Here is a 22,410-nt window from a genome sequence, read left to right on the forward strand (position 1 = left end):
TTGCTTAATGTAGACACCTTTTTTCAGGCGCTTGGGTTATTGTATGATGAACCTAACTCTGTAGAGCATGCTGAGAAAACGCTTTTGGCCCTGTGTCAGGGTCAAGAAGCGGCAGAGTCATATTGCCAGAAATTCAGAAAATGGTCTGTGCTTACTAAGTGGAATGAGGATGCTTTGGGGGCAATTTTCAGAAAGGGTCTTTCTGAATCTGTTAAAGATGTTATGGTGGGGTTCCCCACGCCTGCAGGTCTGAGTGATTCTATGTCTCTGGCCATTCAGATTGATCGGCGCTTGCGTGAGCGCAGAGTTGTGCACACTATGGCGTTGTCTTCCGAGCGGAGTCCTGAGCCTATGCAGTGTGATAGGATTGTGTCTAGATTGGAACGCCAAGGATTCAGACGTCAGAATAGGTTGTGCTTTTACTGCGGCGATTCTGCTCATGTTATTTCTGATTGCCCTAAGTGTGCCAAAAGAATCGCTAATTCCGTTACTATCAGTACTGTACAACCTAAATTTCTGTTATCTGTGACCCTGATCTGCTCATTATCGTCATTCTCTGTCATGGCATTTGTGGATTCAGGCGCCGCTTTAAATTTAATGGACTTAGAATTTGCCAGACGTTGTGGTTTTTCCTTACAGCCTTTGCAGAGTCCTATCCCTTTAAGGGGGATTGATGCTACACCATTGGCTAAAAATAAACCTCAGTTTTGGACACAGTTAACCATGTGCATGGCGCCAGCCCATCAGGAAGATTGTCGCTTCCTGGTGTTACATAATTTGCATGATGCTGTTGTGCTGGGGTTTCCTGTCATGGTTCCCAATGGCAAGGGAACGTAAGAAACATATAAGTAACGAACGAGCTCTCGGGTGATGGAAACTCGAGTTGACCGTGAGCTAAATCTACCACACAACTAACAGTAGCCAGGGAGCATACCTACGGCTTCCTATATGCCACGCGCCAGCCGGAGGACTAACTACGCCTGGTAGAGGAAGAAACAGACCTGGCTTACCTCTAGGGAAATACCCCAAAAGATGATAGCAGCCCCCCACATGTAATAACGGTGAATTAAGAGGAAAAGACATACACAGTATGAAAGTAGATTTAGCAAAGAGAGGTCCACTTACTAGATAGCAGAAGGATACAAAAGAGGACTTCACGGTCAACTGAAAACCCTTTCAAAAACCATCCTGAAATTACTTTAAGACTCCTGTGTCAACTCATGACACAGGAGTGGCAATTTCAGCCCGCAAGAGCTTCCAGCTACAGAGAATTACAAAAACTGCAAACTGGACAAAAGGTACAAAACAAAAGGACAAAGTCCACTTAGCTGATCAGCAGACTAGTAGCAGGAACATGCAACCGAAGGCTCTGGTTACAAAGATGACCGGCAAGGAAATGACTGGAGAGCAAGGCTAAATAGGAAACTCCCAAACACTGATGGAAGCAGGTGAACAGAAGCAGCAAAGTGCAAACAAGTCACCAGTACCACCAGCAACCACCAGGGGAGCCCAAAAAGCGGATACACAACAGTACCCTCCCCTTAAGGAGGGGGCACCGAACCCTCACAAGAACCGCCAGGGCGATCTGGATGAGCCCTATGAAAGGCACGAACCAAATCCGAGGCATGAACATCAGAGGCAGTTACCCAAGAATTATCTTCCTGACCATAGCCTTTCCATTTAACCAGATATTGAAGTCTCCGTCTGGAAATACGGGAGTCCAAGATCTTCTCTACGACGTACTCCAATTCACCCTCCACCAGCACAGGAGCAGGAGGTTCAGTAGAAGGAACCACCGGTACCTCATATCTCTGCAACAACGACCGATGGAACACATTATGGATAGCGAAAGATGCCGGGAGGTCCAAACAAAAGGAAACAGGGTTAAGAATCTCCAAAATCCTATAAGGACCGATGAACCGAGGCTTAAATTTGGGAGAAGAAACCCTCATAGGGACAAAACGGGAAGACAACCACACCAAGTCCCCAACGCGAAGGTGGGGACCAACACGACGACGACGGTTAGCAAACTGCTGAGTCCTCTCCTGGGACAATTCCAAATTATCCACCACTTGTCCCCAAATCCGATGCAACCGATCCACCACCGCATCCACTCCAGGACAATCCGAAGATTCAACCTGACCAGATGAAAAACGCGGATGAAACCCTGAATTGCAAAAGAAAGGAGAAACCAAAGTGGCAGAACTAGCCCGATTATTAAGAGCAAACTCCGCCAACGGCAGAAAGGCAACCCAATCATCCTGATCCGCAGACACAAAACACCTCAAATAAGTCTCCAAAGTTTGATTAGTTCGCTCCGTCTGGCCATTGGTCTGAGGATGGAATGCAGACGAAAAGGACAAATCAATGCCCAACCTGGCACAGACTGCCCGCCAAAATCTAGACACGAACTGGGTACCCCTGTCAGAAACGATGTTTTCCGGAATACCATGCAAGCGAACCACATTTTGAAAAAACAGAGGGACCAACTCAGATGAGGAAGGCAACTTAGGCAATGGCACCAAATGAACCATTTTAGAAAAACGGTCACACACCACCCAGATGACAGACATCTTCTGAGAAACAGGGAGATCCGAGATAAAGTCCATAGAGATGTGCGTCCAAGGCCTCTTCGGAATAGGCAAGGGCAACAACAACCCACTAGCCCTAGAACAACAAGGCTTGGCCCGAGCACACACATCGCAAGACTGCACAAAAACACGCACATCTCGAGACAGGGAAGGCCACCAGAAGGATCTAGCCACCAAATCTCTGGTGCCAAAAATTCCCGGATGACCTGCCAGAGTAGAAGAATGAACTTCCGAGATGACTCTAGTGGTCCACTCGTCAGGAACAAACAGTCTACCAGACGGACAACGATCAGGTCTATCCGCCTGAAATTCTTGCAAAGCACGTCGCAAATCTGGAGAGACAGCAGACAAAACCACTCCATCCTTAAGGACACCAGCAGGTTCAGAATTCCCAGGAGAGTCAGGCTCAAAACTCCTAGAAAGAGCATCTGCTTTCACATTCCTAGAACCCGGTAAGTACGAGACCACAAAATTAAACCGGGAAAAGAACAACGACCAACGTGCCTGTCTAGGATTCAGGCGCCTGGCAGACTCCAAATAAATTAAATTCTTGTGATCAGTCAAAACTACCACCTGATGTCTGGCACCCTCAAGCCAATGACGCCACTCCTCAAATGCCCACTTCATGGCCAAAAGCTCCCGATTACCAACATCATAGTTTCGCTCGGCGGCCGAAAATTTTCGCGAAAAGAACGCACAAGGTCTCATCACTGAGCAGTCGGAACTTTTCTGCGACAAAACCGCCCCCGCTCCGATCTCGGAAGCATCGACCTCAACCTGAAAGGGAAGAGAAACATCAGGCTGGCGCAACACAGGGGCAGACAAAAAGCGGCGCTTAAGCTCCCGAAAGGCCTCCACGGCAGCAGGGGACCAATTGGCAACATCAGCACCCTTTTTAGTCAAATCCGTCAGAGGTTTAGCAACGCCAGAAAAACCAGCTATAAATCGACGATAAAAATTACCAAAGCCCAAGAATTTCTGGAGACTCTTCAGAGAAGTAGGCTGCGTCCAGTCGTAAATAGCCCGAACCTTGACAGGGTCCATCTCAATAGAAGAAGGGGAAAAAATATACCCCAAAAATGAAATTTTTTGAACCCCAAAAACACACTTTGAACCCTTTACACACAAAGAATTCTCCCGCAAAACCTGAAAAACCCTCCTGACCTGCTGAACATGAGACTCCCAGTCATCAGAAAAAATCTAAATATCATCCAAGTACACAATCATAAATTTATCCAAATATTCACGGAAAATATCATGCATTAAGGACTGAAAGACAGAAGGTGCATTAGAAAGGCCGAAAGGCATTACCAAATACTCAAAATGGCCCTCAGGCGTATTAAATGCGGTCTTCCACTCATCCCCCTGCTTAATTCGCACCAAATTATACGCCCCACGAAGATCAATCTTAGAGAACCACTTAGCCCCCCTTATGCGAGCAAACAAATCAGTCAGCAAAGGCAACGGATACTGATATTTGACTGTAATTTTATTCAGGAGACGATAATCAATACAAGGCCTCAGAGAGCCATCCTTTTTAGAGACAAAGAAAAAACCGGCTCCTAAAGGTGATGAAGAAGGACGAATATGTCCCTTTTCCAGGGACTCCTTAATATACTCGCGCATAGCAGCATGTTCAGGTACAGATAGGTTAAACAAACGACCCTTTGGAAATTTACTGCCAGGAATCAGATCTATGGCGCAATCACAATCCCTGTGAGGAGGGAGTGAACCAATCTTAGGCTCTTCAAAAATATCACGATAATCAGACAAAAATTCCGGAATCTCAGATGGAATAGATGACGAAATGGACACCATAGGAGTGTCCCCATGAGCCCCCCGACATCCCCAGCTTAACACAGACATAGCCTTCCAGTCAAGGACTGGGTTATGAGACTGTAACCATGGTAATCCAAGCACCAAAACATCATGTAAATTGTACAACACAAGGAAGCGAATCACCTCCTGATGGTCTGGAGTCATACGCATAGTCACTTGCGTCCAGAACTGTGGTTTATTACAAGCCAAAGGTGTAGAATCAATACCCTTCAGAGGTATAGGGACTTCAAGAGGCTCTAAATCAAACCCACAGCGCCTGGCAAAGGACCAGTCCATAAGACTCAGAGCGGCGCCAGAGTCCACATAGGCATCCACGGTAATAACTGATAATGAACAAATCAAGGTTACAGGCAAAATAAATTTGGACTGTAAAGTGCCAATTGAAATGGACTTGTCAACCTTCCTAGTACGCTTAGAGCATGTCGATATAACATGAGCAGAATCACCACAATAGAAGCATAACCCATTTTTACGCCTATAATTCTGCCGCTCGCTTCTGGACATAACTCTGTCACATTGCATTTTCTCTGGCGTCTCTTCAGAAGATACCGCCAAATGGTGCACGGGTTTGCGCTCCCGCAAACGCCGATCAATCTGAATTGCCATTGTCATGGACTCATTCAGACCTGTAGGCGCAGGGAACCCAACCATAACATCTTTAACGGCATCAGAAAGGCCCTCTCTGAAATTTGCCGCTAAGGCACACTCATTCCACTGAGTAAGCACAGACCACCTACGAAATTGTTGGCAGTATATCTCCGCTTCATCTTGCCCTTGAGATAGGGCTATCAAAGCTTTTTCAGCTTGAATCTCCAAATTAGGTTCCTCATAAAGCAACCCTAAAGCCAGGAAAAACGCATCCACATTGAGCAACGCAGGATCCCCTGGTGCCAATGAAAATGCCCAATTTTGAGGGTCACCTCGCAGCAAAGAGATTACAATCTTAACCTGCTGGACAGGATTTCCTGAGGAGTGAGGTCTGAGAGAAAGGAATAATTTACAATTATATTTGAAATTCAAGAACCGAGATCTATCTCCGGAAAACACCTCTGGTGTAAGGATTTTAGGTTCAGAAATAGGAGCATGTATAACAAAATCTTGTAAATTTTGAACCTTCGTAGCAAGATTATTTAAACCTGCAGCCAAACTCTGAGGATCCATCATTAAACAGGTGAGCTCAGAGCCATTCTAGGATTATAAGGAGAGAAAGGCAAAGGCTGTAATTAAAGCTGAAATACAACTGATCCAACTATGGAGCAAGCATAGAGGAAAAAGGGAAAAAAAAAAAAAATTTACAGACTTCTTTTTTCTCTCCTTTCTTCTGCCAATAAGTTTAACACAGGCCGGTCATACTGTCATGGTTCCCAATGGCAAGGGAACGTAAGAAACATATAAGTAACGAACGAGCTCTCGGGTGATGGAAACTCGAGTTGACCGTGAGCTAAATCTACCACACAACTAACAGTAGCCAGGGAGCATACCTACGGCTTCCTATATGCCACGCGCCAGCCGGAGGACTAACTACACCTGGTAGAGGAAGAAACAGACCTGGCTTACCTCTAGGGAAATACCCCAAAAGATGATAGCAGCCCCCCACATGTAATAACGGTGAATTAAGAGGAAAAGACATACACAGTATGAAAGTAGATTTAGCAAAGAGAGGTCCACTTACTAGATAGCAGAAGGATACAAAAGAGGACTTCACGGTCAACTGAAAACCCTTTCAAAAACCATCCTGAAATTACTTTAAGACTCCTGTGTCAACTCATGACACAGGAGTGGCAATTTCAGCCCGCAAGAGCTTCCAGCTACAGAGAATTACAAAAACTGCAAACTGGACAAAAGGTACAAAACAAAAGGACAAAGTCCACTTAGCTGATCAGCAGACTAGTAGCAGGAACATGCAACCGAAGGCTCTGGTTACAATGATGACCGGCAAGGAAATGACTGGAGAGCAAGGCTAAATAGGAAACTCCCAAACACTGATGGAAGCAGGTGAACAGAAGCAGCAAAGTGCAAACAAGTCACCAGTACCACCAGCAACCACCAGGGGAGCCCAAAAAGCGGATACACAACAGTTTCCATGGTTACAGGTACATAATCTGGTGTTGGATTGGAAATCTATGTCTGTGACTAGTTGGGGTTGTCAGGGGGTTCATGATGACGTTCCTCTGATGTCAATTTCCTCCTCCCCCTCTTCTGAAGTTCCTGAGTTTCTGTCAGATTTCCAAGATGTTTTCGATGAGCCCAAGTCCAGTTCCCTTCCACCGCATAGGGACTGTGATTGTGCTATTGATTTGATTCCAGGCTGTAAGTTTCCTAAGGGCCGACTTTTCAACCTGTCTGTGCCTGAACATGCCGCCATGGAGTCTTTGGAGAAAGGGCATATTCTGCCATCTTCTTCACCATTGGGAGCAGGGTTTTTTTTGTTGCCAAGAAGGATGGCTCCTTGAGACCCTGTATTGATTATCGCCTCTTGAAAAAGATCACGGTCAAATTCCAATACCCTTTGCCTTTGCTTTCTGATTTGTTTGCCAGAATTAAGGGGGCTAGTTGGTTTACTAAGATTGACCTTCGAGGGGCATATAATCTGGTTCGTATTAAGCAGGGTGACGAATGGAAAACTGCGTTTAATACGCCCGAGGGCCATTTTGAGTATCTTGTAAAGCCATTCGGACTCTCTAATTCCCCATCTGTGTTTCAGTCCTTCATGCATGATATATTTCGGAATTATCTTGATAAATTCATGATTGTATATTTGGATGATATTTTGATTTTTTCAGATGATTGGGAGTCTCATGTGAAACAAGTTAGGATGGTATTTCAGGTCCTTCGTGACAATGCCTTGTTTGTGAAGGGGTCTAAGTGCCTCTTTGGAGTACAGAAGGTTTCTTTTTTGGGCTTCATTTTTTCTCCATCATCTATAGAAATGGATCCGGCTAAGGTTCAGGCCATTCATGATTGGATTCAGCCCACATCCGTGAAGAGCCTTCAGAAATTTTTGGGCTTTGCTAATTTTTATCGCCGTTTCATTGCCAACTTCTCCAGTGTGGTTAAACCCCTGACCGATTTGACGAGGAAGGGCGCTGATGTAGCTAATTGGTCCTCTGAGGCCGTTTCTGCCTTTCAGGAGCTTAAGCGCCGATTTACTTCTGCCCCTGTCTTGCATCAGCCGGATGTTTCTCTTCCTTTTCAGGTTGAGGTTGACGCTTCTGAGATTGGGGCAGGGGCCGTTTTGTCTCAGAGGAATTCTGATGGTTCCTTGATGAAACCGTGTGCCTTCTTTTCTCGAAAGTTTTCGCCTGCGGAACGCAATTATGATGTCGGCAATCGTGAGTTGTTGGCTATGAAGTGGGCATTTGAGGAGTGGCGACATTGGCTTGAGGGGGCCAAGCACCGTATTGTGGTCTTGACCGATCATAAGAATCTGATTTACCTCGAGTCTGCCAAACGGCTGAATCCTAGACAGGCCCGATGGTCCCTGTTTTTCGCCCGTTTTGATTTTGTTGTCTCTTGCCTGATTCCCCTGGGATTCTTGAGCCGGTTGGAATTCTTAAGGAGGGGGTGATTCTTTCTGCCATCTCCCCTGATTTGCGATGGGCTCTGCAGGAGTTTCAGGCTGATAAACCTGATCGCTGTCCAGCGGGGAAACTGTTTGTTCCTGACAGACTAGTAAAGTGATTTCTGAGGTTCACTGTTCGGTGTTGGCTGGCCATCCTGGGATTTTTGATACCAGAGATTTGGTTAGTAGGTCCTTTTGGTGGCCTTCTTTGTCACGGGATGTGCATTCTTTTCTGCAGTCCTGTGGGACTTGTGCGCGGGCCAAACCTTGCTGCTCCCGCGCCAGTGGGTTGCTTTTGCCTTTGCCGGTCCCTGAGAGGCCTTGGACGCATATTTCTATGGATTTTATTTCGGATCTTCCTGTTTCCCAGAGGATGTCTGTTATCTGGGTGGTCTGTGACCGGTTTTCTAAGATGGTTCATTTGGTACCTTTGCCTAAGTTGCCTTCCTCTTCTGAGTTGGTTCCGTTGTTTTTTCAGCATGTGGTTTGTTTGCATGGCATTCCGGAGAATATTGTGTCCAATAGAGGTTCCCAGTTTGTTTCTAGGTTTTGGCGGTCCTTTTGTGCTAAGCTGGGCATTGATTTGTCTTTTTCTTCCGCATTTCATCCTCAGACAAACGGCCAAACCGAGCGAACTAACCAGACTTTGGAAACTTATTTGAGATGCTTTGTGTCTGCCGATCAGGATGATTGGGTGGCTTTCTTGCCATTGGCAAAGTTTGCCCTTAATAATCGGGCTAGTTCTGCTACCTTGGTGTCACCATTCTTTTGTAATTCTGGCTTTCATCCTCGTTTTTCTTCAGGGCAGGTTGAGTCTTCTGATTGTCCTGGGGTGGACTCTGTGGTTGACAGGTTGCAGCAGATTTGGGCTCATGTTGTGGACAATTTGGTGTTGTCTCAGGAGGAGGCTCAGGGTTTTGCCAACCGTCGTCGGCGTGTGGGTTCCCGGCTTCGGGTTGGGGATTTGGTCTGGTTGTCTTCTCGTCATGTTCCTATGAAGGTTTCTTCCCCGAAGTTCAAGCCTCGGTTTATTGGTCCTTATAGGATTTCTGAGATTATCAATCCTGTGTCTTTTCGTTTGGCCCTTCCAGCCTCTTTTTCCATCCATAATGTTTTTCATAGATCTTTGTTGCGGAAATATGTGGTGCCCGTGGTTCCCTCTGTTGATCCTCCTGCCCCGGTGTTGATTGATGGGGAGTTGGAGTATGTTGTGGAGAAGATCTTGGATTCTCGTTTTTCTAGATGGAGGCTTCAGTATCTTGTCAAGTGGAAGGGTTATGGCCAGGAGGATAATTCTTGGGTTGTTGCCTCCGATGTTCATGCTGACGATTTGGTTCGTGCCTTCCATTTGGCTCGTCCGGATCGGCCTGGGGGCTCTGGTGAGGGTTCGGTGACCCCTCCTCAAGGGGGGGTACTGTTGTGAATTCTGTTGTGGGTTCTGCTCTTGGGCTCCCTCCGGTGGTTATAAGTGGTAGTGCTGCTGTTTGTCCTTCACAACAGTCATCAGCTGCTTCCACTTTGGACGGGGCTATTTAGTCTGGCTCCTTCCTTTAGTGAGTGCCAGTTGTCCATTGTTTTCTAGGGATCCACATCTCTGCTTGGTTTCTCCTTCTGGATTGTCCAAATCATCAAAGATAAGTCCTGGCTCTGTTTTTGCAGTCCACACGCGGTGGACTTAATAGTTCTGTGAATTGCTATGTTTTTTCTTGTCCAGCTTTGTCTGTGTAAAGATTTATTCAGCCAACTTGGAAGCTCTGGAGTCACAGAGTTACCCTCCATTCCTTTAGTTAGGTGTGGAGATTTTTGTATTCTCTGTGGTGGATTTTGTAGTATTTTTTATACTGACCGCACAGTACTCTGTCCTGTCTTTTCTTTCTAGGTAGCGTGGCCTCCTTTGCTAAATTCTGTTTTCAGTCTGCGTTTGTAATTTCCCTCTCCTCTCACAGTCAATATTTGTGGGGGGCTGCCTTTCCTTTGGGAATTTTCTCTGAGGCAAGATAGTATTCCTGTTTCTTTCTTTAGGGGTAATTAGTCCTCCGGCCGTGACGAGGTGTCTAGGGAATGACAGGAACATCCCACGGCTACTTCTAGTTGATGTGTTAAGTTCAGGGTCTGCGGTCAGTATAGAGGCCACCTACTCCAGAGCTCGTCCATGCTGCTCCTAGGCCACCAGGTCATAACAATTCCCTCCGACAAGCAGGGCTAACAGCCAATCCCAAGAAGTGTTCCATAGGGTTGGAGGAAGCTCGGTACTTTGGTTATGTCATCGGGAGACGGGTCATTAAGCCTCAAATAAACAAAGTGGAGGCAATTCAGAACTGGCCCCGTCCCCTCACAACCAAGCAGGTAAAAGCCTTTTTAGGCTTAGTGGGATATTACAGGCGATTTGTTCCCAACTTTGCAACATTGTCCGTGCCTCTAACAGACTGCTAAAAAGGGAGGAAGTCTGTGATGGTCCAATGGAATGATCAGTTAGAAGAGGCCTTTGGAAAGTTAAAATCAGTACTGTGTGGTACACCCGTTCTAATTACACCCGATTTCAAAAGAGAGTTCATCGTGCAAACCGATGCCTCTGAGATAGGTCTTGGTGCCGTGTTGTCTCAAGAAATTAACGGAGAAGAGCATCCCGTTAGTTTCCTGAGCCGGAAGCTTACCCCAGCCGAAAGCAGGTACAGTATTGTGGAGAGAGAGTGCCTGGCCATTAAATCGGCACTTGAGTTTCTTCGCTATTATTTGCTGGGGAGAAAATTTCGCTTGGTGACAGATCACTCCCCTCTTACATGGATGAGTCAAGCTAAGGAAAGAAATGCACGAGTTACCAGATGGTTTCTGTCCCTGCAAAATTTTAAGTTTTCAGTAGAACATAGGGCAGGCAGACTACAGGGGAATGCAGATGCCCTGTCCAGAGTCCACTGTATGTCATGTGTCCACCCCCATAGGGTTGAACAAAGGGGGAGGTATGTGGTGAAGTAAAAGGTGTAGTGCTGGACGGAAGATATATTTCTCCCAGCAGGATAAGTTTTGGCCTGTTATTTTCCTAAGGTTGAGGACCTGCAGTGATGTCACGATCACGTGATCAGCCCATGTGATGGGTACCTCACCTGTGGGTGTGGCTATAGACTATGTAATGGAGTTTCTTTTGTTTGGCACATGTTATTCTGGGTTTGGAGCTGGGCTGGAATGAGCCTGAACTGTTTTTCTCTGCCACACATGCCGCAAAGGACAGCGACATGACTATTAGCAACCCTGGGAATGGCACCTGGCGGAAGCCGCTGACCTGGCAGCCGCTTAGTTAAGCCCGTCCCGTGTAAAGGTGAGTCTGAGACCAGTGGTTCTCCAAGCTGGAGTATGTTTGGTTTTTCCTCTTACTTTCTGTCATGGACTGTTTAAAGTGCCAATAAACCACTGAAGTTTGGACTGTAAGCCTGTGTGTTGCCTCATTACTGCGGCCCTACCTCTGCTCACCTGAGCCAATCCCTACAATAGATATATAAATAGAACGGAGCTTGCTGCATAGATATGGGAGCAGAACCAAGCTTACTGCCTACATAGATACTGTAACAGAAGCAAGCTAACTACATAGACACAAGAAGGATGGATTACTACCTAGATAAGGGAGCAGAACCAAGTTTACTAGAGAGCTATGGGAGCAGAACTGAGCTTTCTAAAGAGATATGGGAGCAGAACCGACCTTACTACAGAGATATGGGAGCAAAATCGAGCTTACTACAGAGATATGGGAGCAGAACTGAGCTTAGTACAGAGATAAGGGAGCAGAACAGAGCTTACTACAGAGACATGAGAGCAGAACCAAGCTTACTACAGAATCATGGGAGCAGAAATGAGCTTTCTACAGAGATATGGGAGCAGAACCAAGCTTACTACAGAGATAAGGGAACAGAGCTTACTACAGATGTAAGAGACCAGAACAGAGCTTACTACAGAGATATGGAAGAAGAGCCAAGCTTACTACAGAGACAAGGGAGCAGAACAGAGCTTACTACAGAGCTGTGGGAGAAGAACTGAGATTGCTGCAGAGATATGGGAGCAAAACCAAGCTTACTACAGAGATAACGGAGCAGAACCAAGCTTACTAAGTCTACTACATAGATACTGGAACAGAACCAAGCTTCCGGCGTGCATATGGTACCATAATTTAGATTACGATATCGACACAGTACCAGAATCAAGCTTACTGCTTAGATATTATACCATAACTGAGCTTACTTCCAAACATACATATATCTCTAGAAACACTGACAAATAAACACACAGTAGGGCAGGGACATTGCTAGGGTTCCAAAAGGTCAGGGGTCCAAGCCCCGAAGTGCATGAATCCCCATTAGTGATGAGCGAGTATAATCATTGCTCGGGTTTTCTCGAGCACACTCGGGTGTCCTCCGAGTATTTTGACATGCTCGGAGATTTAGTTTTAGTCGACAACTGCATGATTTGCGGCTGCTGGACAGCTTGAATACATGTGGTTGCTTGTTTGTTAGGGAATCCTCACATGCATTCAGACTGTCTAGCAGCCGTAAATCATGCAGCTGTGTCGACAAAAACTAAATCTCCGAGCATGCCAAAATACTCGGAGGACACCCGAGCGTGCTCGAGAAAACCCGAGCAACGATTATACTCGCTCCTCACTACTCCCCATCTAACCCCCCTATAACCATTTAAAAGAGCATCTATACATATATAATTACAGTATACCACTGTTGCTAACCAAAAACATACAATGCAAAGACCAATATTAGTAAAATTACTACTATAAAAGACCAAAACAATAAAACTACTCCATGTCCACCACCACCACCACTACACGGCGAAAACATAATATAATATGACCATTACCTTTACATAACAAAACACTATACAGAGACCAATGACACCACCATACACCTTCTACTACATAATGACTGAAACAAATTTAGCTGTTACTAAATAAAAAAAATAAAAAAAGACTACTAAAAGAGCAATATTACCACCTTACTGTAACCGTATATTGGTGGATAGCAGTCCCGCCGAAAATACACGTGATTACAGTACAGCTATGTATAGTAACAGCTGATGATATTTCTGATTTGGGTCGCTCACTTTTCCTGTCTTTTCCATCTCACCCAGACCTCCATTACCACTTCTCCAGCCACAACGCGTCTGCACAGATTACAACACAAACACATTTGACTTCTCACATTTCCTGAGTGCCCCTATCAAAACTATTAATGTCCCCATTTATAACAAATAATGTCCTCAGTACCCACATAGCTCTGCATATACAGAATGATGGTCCTACAGCCCCAATACACAATATGGTGGTCCCCAAAACCCTTTATTATACATTGAGGACCTCATAGCTCCCCATACAGTAAAATGGCTACATAGCCCCTATATACAATGCGATGTCCCCACTGCCCTGTGTATATAGTATAATGGGCCCCAATGCCCCCTGTATATAGTATCACTGTCCCCACTGCCCCTATATATGGCCCCAGTTTTCACCACATATGTAGTAGGATGACCCCAGTACCCCCATATATACAATATGATGGCCCCAGTTCTCCCCATATATATAGTATAATGGCCCCAGTTCTCCCATATATAAAGTATGATGACCCCAGCTCCCATATATACATATGTATCATAATGTGGTGGTGCACCATTTTGGGTGTCAGGTCCATGCATTCCTACATGAACAGTTTCCTGGAAAGTGGATTGGTCATCGTGGGCCACTTGAATGTCCACCAAAGTCTCCCGATCTGACCCCCTTAGACTTTTATCTTTGGGGTCATCTGAAGACAATTGTCTATGCTTTGAAGATACGAGATGTGCAGTATCTGAAACAATGGATACTGGAAGCCTGTGCCAGCATTTCTTCTGCTGGTGTTGCTATCAGTGTGTTAAGAGTGGGAGAAGAGGGTTGCATTGACAATCCAACACAATGGGCAGCACTTTGAATACATTTTATAAGTGGTCATAAACTTGTAAATAACTCATGAAAGAATAAAGTTATGTTAAAAGCAAGCACACCATTGTTTTTCTTGTGAAATTCTCAGTAAATTTGATGTGTCACATTACCCTCTTGACATTAAAAAAAACAAAGCTGGATCCAAAATAGCCAACTTCAAAATGGCCCATATATTACTGCATATATATATTTATATATATAGTATGATGGCTCCAGCTCTCCCCACATATAAAGTATGATGCCCCAGCCTCCATATATACAGTATTATAGTATGATGGCCCCAGTTCCCCCCATATATACAGTATGATGGCCCCAGTTCCCCTATATATACAGTATAATGGCCCCAGTTCCTCTATATATACAGTATGATGGCCCCAGCCCCCATATATACAGCATGATGGCCCCAGTTTCTCCATATATACAGTATAATGGCCCCAGTTCCCCCCATATATACAGTATGATGGCCCCAGTTCCCCCCATATATACAGTATGATGGCCCCAGTTCTCCCATATATACAATGTGGTGGCCCCAGTTCCCTCCATATATACAGAATGATGGTCCCAGTTCTCCCATATATACAGAATGATGGCCCCAGTTCTCCCATATATACAGAATGATGGCCCCAGCCCCCATATATAGAGCATGATGGCCCCAGCCTTTATATATACAGTATGATGGCCCCAGCCCCCATATACACAGTATGATGGCCCCAGCCCCCATATATAGAGCATGATGGCCCCAGCCTTTATATATACAGTATGATGGCCCCAGTTCCCCCCATATATACAGTATGATGGCCCCAGTTCCCCCATATATAAAGTATGGTGGCTCCTGTTCCGTCATATATACAGTATGCTGGCCCCAGTTCTCCCATATATACAGAATGATGGCCCCAGTTCTCCCATATATACAGAATGATGGCCCCAGTCCCCATATATAGAGCATGATGGCTCCAGCCTTTATATATACAGTATGATGGCCCCAGCCCCCATATACACAGTATGATGGCCCCAGCCCCCATATATAGAGCATGATGGCCCCAGCCTTTATATATACAGTATGATGGCCCCAGTTCCCCCCATATATACAGTATGATGGCCCCAGTTCCCCCATATATAAAGTATGGTGGCTCCTATTTCTTCATATATACAGTATGCTGGCCCCAGTTCTCCCATATATACAGAATGATGGCCCCAGACCCCATATACGATACGATACGATACGATACACTTTATTGATCCCGTGGGAAATTATGGTATCACAGCAGCACAACTTACATCATAAGAATCATAAAATGAATTACTTAATTGACATGACAGTGTAGTTGACAGAAGGACATTATACATTAGAATAGGACATACACCGCAGGTAAACTGAAAAGTAGAAGGAATAAAGCAGACATTCACCTTGATGATTTAACCCTAATGTTATTGTTGTACATTCCCATCGCAGTTGGCACAAACGATTTCCTATATTTTTCCTTCTTACACCTCACAAGTATTAGCCGGTTACTGAAGGTGCTCTTCTGTCTCATGAATAGCTCATATAGTGGATGTGCATTATTGTTCATGATTGCCATACACTTTTTCAGAGTTCTTCTCTCCACTACCTCCTCAAAAGAGTCCAGATTGCAGCCCACAGCAGAGCTTGCCTTTTTGATAAGCTTATTCAGCTTATTAGCATCAGAGGCCCGCACACTATTACCCCAGCATATGATTGCAAAAAAGATGGCACTTGCCACCACAGACTGGTAGAACATTTCTAACATTTTGCTGCACACATTAAAAGACCTCAGTTTCCTTAGGAAATACAGTCTGCTCATCCCCTTCTTGTAGACAGTCTCTGAGTGGCATCTCCAGTCCAGTTTGCTATCCAAATGAACCCCCAAATATTTGTAACTATCCACCTGCTCTACCTCCTGCCCAGCAATAGTGATCGGTAAGCATTCCAACTTAATCCTGCTATAGTTGGCCACCAACTCCTTAGTTTTTTTAACATTTAGTTGTAGATAGTTACCATTGCACCAATCCACGAAATTCGACACCACCCTTCTGTATTCCTCATCCCCCTGATCTCCCCTAATACATCCCACAACCACGGAGTCATCCGAAAATTTTTGAAGGTGGCAAAGATCAGATTTATACTGAAAGTCTGATGTATACAGTGTGAATAGAAAGGGCGCAAGCACCGTTCTCTGGGGGGCACCTACACTGCTCAATAATCTGCTTGACACAACTGCTCCCATCTGTACAAACTGTGGCCGATCTGATAGGTAGTCAGTTATCCAATTTCTCATCCCCTCCTCCACCTTCATATCAGTCATCTTTTTGTGTAGTAAAGGTGGCTGCAGGGAATTAAATGCACTCGAGAAATCAAAGAACATCGCTCGCACCATGGTTCCGTCAGTCTCCAGAAATGAATGTACACTATGTAACAGGGAAAGAATAGCATCATCCACCCCCAATCTATGTCGGTAAGCAAACTGAAGGGGATCAATAAAAGCGTTAACCCTTGGTCTTAAGTGAGCAAGCACTAATCTTTCCAAGGCCTTCATAGCGTGAGATATATAGAGCATGATGGCCCCAGCCTTTATATATACAGTATGATGGCCCCAGTTCCCCCCATATATACAGTATGATGGCCCCAGTTCCCCCATATATAAAGTATGGTGGCTCCTGTTTCTTCATATATACAGTATGCTGGCCCCAGTTCTCCCATATATACAGAATGATGGCCCCAGCCCCTATATATAGAGCATGATGGCCCCAGCCTTTATATATACAGTATGATGGCCCCAGTTCCCCCATATATAAAGTATGGTGGCTCCTGTTCCTTCATATATACAGTATGCTGGCCCCAGTTCCTCCATATATACAGCATGATAGCCCCAGTTCCCCCATATATACAGTAAAATGGCCCCAGTTCCTCTATATATACAGTATGATGGTCTCAGCCCCCATATATACAGTATGATGGCCCCAGTTCCCCCATATATAAAGTATGGTGGCTCCAGTTCCTTCATCTATACAGCATGATGGCCCCAGTTCCCCCATATATACAGTATAATGGCCCCAGTTCCACCATATATACAGTATAATGGCCCCAGTTCCCCCCATATATACAGTATGATGGCCCCAGTTTCCCCATATATACAGTATGATGGCCCCAGTTCCCCCCATATATACAGTATAATGGCCCCAGTTCCCTCCATATATACAGTATGATGGCCCCAGTTCCCTCCATATATACAGTATGATGGCCCCAGTTTCCCCATATATAGTAGGATAGCCCCAGTTCCCCCCATATATACAGTATGATGGCCCTAGTTCTCCCATATATACAGTACTAGATTGTGGCCCGATTCTAACGCATCGGGTATTCTAGAATATGCATGTCCCCGTAGTATATGGACAATGATGATTCCAGAATTCGCGGCAGACTGTGCACGTCGCTGATTGGTCGAGGCAACCTTTATGACATCATCGTCGCCATGCTGTGCCCGTCGCTGATTGGTCGAGGCCTGCCGGCCTCGACCAATCAGAGACGCGGGATTTCCAGGACAGACAGACAGACAGACAGACGGAAAAATCCTTAGACAATTATATATATAGATGATGGCCCCAGTTCCCTCCATATATACAGAATGATGGCCCCAGCCCCCATATATAGAGCATGATGGCCCCAGCCTTTATATATACAGTATGATGGCCCCAGCCCCATATATACAGTATGATGGCCCCAGCCCCATATATACAGTATGATGGCCCCAGTTCCCTCCATATATACAGTATGATGGCCCCAGCCTTTATATATACAGTATGATGGCCCCAGCCCTCATATATACAGTATGATGGCCCCAGCCCCATATATACAGTATGATGGCCCCAGCCCTATATATACAGTATGATAGCCCCAGCCCCATATATACTGTATGATGGCCCCAGCCCCATGTATACAGTATGATGGCCCCAGCCCCCATATATGCAGTATGATGGCCCCAGCCCCCATATATACAGTATGATGGCCCCAGCCCCCATATATACAGTATGATGGCCCCAGCCCCCATATATACAGTATGATGGCCCCAACCCCCATATATACACCAATAATGATGCACAATACACAGTGTGTCAATCAATACCCCTGTGCCCAAACAGGGGATTAGATAGCAAAATCCCATGCAGCAAATATATGAACCCTACAGAGAAACTTCTGCACAAACCGGGATGTATCAAAATATTAATTTTATTAAATAAACCAATAAAAAAGATATTTATGACAGACACTAGATAAGATGCTTAGAAGAGTGAAAACTACAAAGGGGCCGCAGATCAGAGGCTAGACACATGCTAATGTAAATACCAATGTCCACATAATAGATTAATCGGTGTACATAGCAAGTCCATTAATAGGAACAATATACTAAGCTGGTGGGAAACATCCAGCAAAAACACCTAAGGCAGACATCAATGAAGTGAAAAGACTAATAAGGAGCATAGTTACCTCAGACCTGCGGCACCACCACCCCAACGTGCGTTTCGGTGTGCGTGCCTTCTTCCGGGGGAGTGGCATCGTCAGGTCTTATTGTGGTATAAATACACAGGGCCACCCAATAAAATTTAAACACTGTAGTGACGCTACATTCTGGCCGTGCAGCGGCGCATGCCCAGTCGGAGGCAGGAAGCGTCCACATCACCGGGTGCGTCATCGCCATGTGATAAAGCAGGGAGCCTCCCACAATGACGTGGGCAAGTCCCTGCCCGCACATGATGTTGGTTGCGATGGAGACGCCGTCAGCGATGGTAAGCGACCAGCCCCAACGGGCATGCGCACAGGCCAGAAGGGGAATACATAGGGACACAATCATATAGATGCAAACGGAAAATCATTAATATATATAAAAATATATAGCCATATAAAGAAGTGCAGCAGTGCTTACATATATGTTGAAGTATAATAAGTGACATTAATATTCAATTAATGTAAAAAGATTAATACAAAACGTGACTTAAGCACAAAGTATGAATTATAGACTGTAACCTACAGATAAATACTCTAGTACAGTGTATACAAAAGTCATTACAAAACTATATATAATATAATTGAGTTACAGCCAGTAGTAAACAATAAAACATGTGTAAAATAAACTACAATGATTAAAGTGCAATGTGTGCAATAGAGATCATATATCCGCAGCATTCATATAGGGTCCTCTTGATGATACAGCAAACTTAGTTATTCACCACAGGAGCAGCCATAGCAGAAGGATTCTACCTTTAAATAAACTAAAAATACTAAAGAAAAAAAGAAAAAAGAGAACATATTAATTATTACAATTGTAAAAAATAGTATGTACAATTAAAAAAACCCTGACGAGGCCAGTTAAAAAACTTGATGACAAGGAGCTCAGAGAAAGGGGGCATAACTGATCATCTCATTTAAACCATATGGGTATAGTGTACGTAATTCCCAGATCCAGCGGGCCTCCTTCTGGGCTAAAGAGCGGCCAACATTGCCACCCCGAAGATTCAAACGAACACAGTAAATCCCTTTAACCTGCAAAACCGTGGGATCACAGGCATGGTGCTCTTTAAAGTGCCTTGGTACACTTTTCAAAACCTCAATGTTTTTTTCATCTTTAGCAGCCAATATGTCCCTCACATGTTCCCTAAGGCCGCCGTCACACTAGCGAGTTTTACGGACGTAAGAGCGCAGAAACTACGTCCGTAAAACTCGCATTACATACGGCACAATTATTCTCAATGGGGCTGCTCCTATTAGCCGTATATTACGGTTCAGTATTATACGGCTTTCTACGGCCGTACAAAATCGCAGCATGCTGCGTTTGTCAGCGTATTGCGCAAATAATACGCCAATGAAAGTCTATGGGGGAGCGTAAATTACGGAATGCATACGGACCATGCGTGTGACTTGCGAGAAATACGCTAGTCACTGGCAGATGTCCGGAAATGTCCAAAGGCCTCAATCAGGCAGGTGAGACATGCTAATTAGCTGAAAAAGCCAGACAGTGAACCCGGAAGTCTGCTGCACGCCTCCACGGAGTGAGATCTTCAAGATGGCACACATCATAAATGTTGATCTCCTCATTATATTGGTGCAAGAAAGGCCTGTGATCTGGGATCAGAGGGATCCCAACTATGCCAACAGGGCCCAAAAAGATGCAGCATGGAGGAGTGTGTGTGGGTCCCTCTTCCCACATTATGAGCAGCAGCCACGTGAGGCACAGCGACAAATAAGTAAGTACACTCATGTTTGAACTTTAATGTTCTTGTTAACAAGCAGGACCTTACTACTTTGAATGTGGAAACATGAATTGATTAATGAATTCCGAAATTAAGTTAAAGCACACCAGTACGTACATGGTGTGGGACATGATAAACGGAATTCACTAATGTTTGTACCAGATGTCCCTTAATAACATTGTTTTCTACTAATAATTGTTCTTTCTGGGATAGAGGGTAGCGGACTCTGTCCTTGTGGCCTTACTTTAGAATAGTCTGGTTTGTCAAAATTAAATAATAAATGTATTGTCCAAATGCATATTCCTATGCAACAGTAAAATATGTGTAGGCAATTACACCTTGTGTGACCACTCTTCATAATGGTCTAATCAATGTGTGTAATATTTGTGTTTGCAGTGAGTGATGTTACAACCAGATGGAGGAGCATCCGTGACCAATACAGGAGGGAGAGGCAGCAACGGGAGAGGAGTGGGGCAGGCGCACCTCCCAAGAAAAAAAAATATATTTATTTTGATCGGCTCACTTTTTTGAACCCCAGCATGGACCTCAGGCCGTAAGTACAAAGCTCACAACCTCTTTTTTTATTTGTTTTTAAAAATTTGGAATATTAAACATGTGAACTCAAAAAAAATGTTTGTTGACAGAACACAGTCCAACCTCACTGACAGGGAGACAGGGTCTGACTCCGAATTGGTCATAGACCCAGTTGGTGAAGAAGAGGTGGCTGGTCCATCTTCGGCTCCCTCCGGCTCCATCCCTCCAGGATCCTCCTCATATGGCCAGACAGCTCCAGCAGAGGCAGAACAACATCCCGAGGACCCACAGTTGGCATCTGCAACAGCAGCACCGCCACCACCTAGCCAGGATGACCCTGGCAACAGCAGCAGCCCTACTGTTGCCCTGGAGCGCTCACCACAGGCAGCAGTCTTGGCCCAGCGTTCTCGCCGCAGGAGAGAGATCCTACAAAGCCGGAGAAACGTTGATGCTGGGGTGATGAACTATCTTGCGAGGGTTCGGGATGATGATGGTGAGGAGGGCTTTTCAAGGAGCATTGCACGGTATTTAAGGCCCATTGAACGTGAGTTGCGGCTTCGTGTGAGAGGGTGCGTTCAGATCCTTATTGATGCATGCACCCCCCCAAATAATCCATACCAACTTATGGAGCATATTGAACGGTGGCAGATGTCACCTCAAAATATTCTAAGGCCGGCGAGATTACAAGGCGTGCATGCTCAACAAGGATCTGAAGCACCCCCTCCACGTCAGCCGACACCTCCACCCCAACCCACTAACAACCCACCATGGCAACCTCAGTACCATATGGCCGGGTATCCTCAACCATCCCAATATGCCCACTTGTCCACACCCAGTGCTGGAGGCTGGTCCCAACCTGGGTTTGGACAATATGGCCATTTTGGTTTTGGTTATGATTCCAGGCCATATGGGCAGCAACATCAGGGGTTACCTCAAAATCCTTACCAAAATATGCCATCAGGCCAGCAGCAAGCCATGCATCATGTTCCTACAGCCACTACCTCATCCTCACAGAGTACTAGCCAATTGGGCCTTCAAAGGCCACCTGATGAGGACCCTGAGCAATCCACATCTCCGCCACCTACCTACCAAGACTTGTGATTTTTTGTTTGATTTTGCTATTTTTTTTTATTTCTTTTAAACATTATGTTTATTTTTTATTTTTATGGTAGACAATCTTGAGGTTGGTTGTGCTGACATAGCACTTTGTTATGCTGATGATGTTGGATTTTATATTTATATTGGCTCCTAAGAATGTGTTCTGCCACAAAAATTGCCAAAAAAAGGTTATGACAAAACAATAACCAGAAGAAAAATTGGCATTGAAGTAAAAAATAATGTTTATAAAAAAAAAAATATGGTTGTGGACAATTCCTTACTACATCACACACATATGATAGTCTCATACACATATGTAAATTAATGAAATACAACAGACAGATTTTGGTTATGGGTAAGCCAATTCTTTTTAAATCTTCAAAATTAAACAGACAACATTGCATATTCTTGCCAGGGAGTAGCACCTTGAGGACTAAAATAATTTGCAAAAACATCACGAACTTTGAGTCCAGAAAGGGGACGCCGCGGAGGAGGGACATATGGGGTGGGCCTAATCACATTGTTCATGAGGTCAGCATCAATATTAGCTGAGG

General features: G+C 45.0%; 1 protein-coding gene across 1 annotated transcript; it reads left to right on the forward strand.

The window, feature by feature from the left end:
• The first annotated feature begins 19,671 nt into the window (after positions 1–19,671).
• Positions 19,672–22,114, forward strand: LOC143764774 (uncharacterized). Its single transcript, XM_077250721.1, has 2 exons — positions 19,672–20,777; positions 20,869–22,114. Exons 1-2 carry the CDS (start codon positions 20,596–20,598, stop codon positions 21,857–21,859), a joined length of 1,173 nt encoding a protein of 390 aa, XP_077106836.1. The 5' UTR covers positions 19,672–20,595; the 3' UTR covers positions 21,860–22,114.
• Positions 22,115–22,410: the final 296 nt, after the last annotated feature.

This window comes from Ranitomeya variabilis, chromosome 4 (assembly GCF_051348905.1).
Source record: "Ranitomeya variabilis isolate aRanVar5 chromosome 4, aRanVar5.hap1, whole genome shotgun sequence".
NCBI lineage: Eukaryota > Metazoa > Chordata > Amphibia > Anura > Dendrobatidae > Ranitomeya > Ranitomeya variabilis.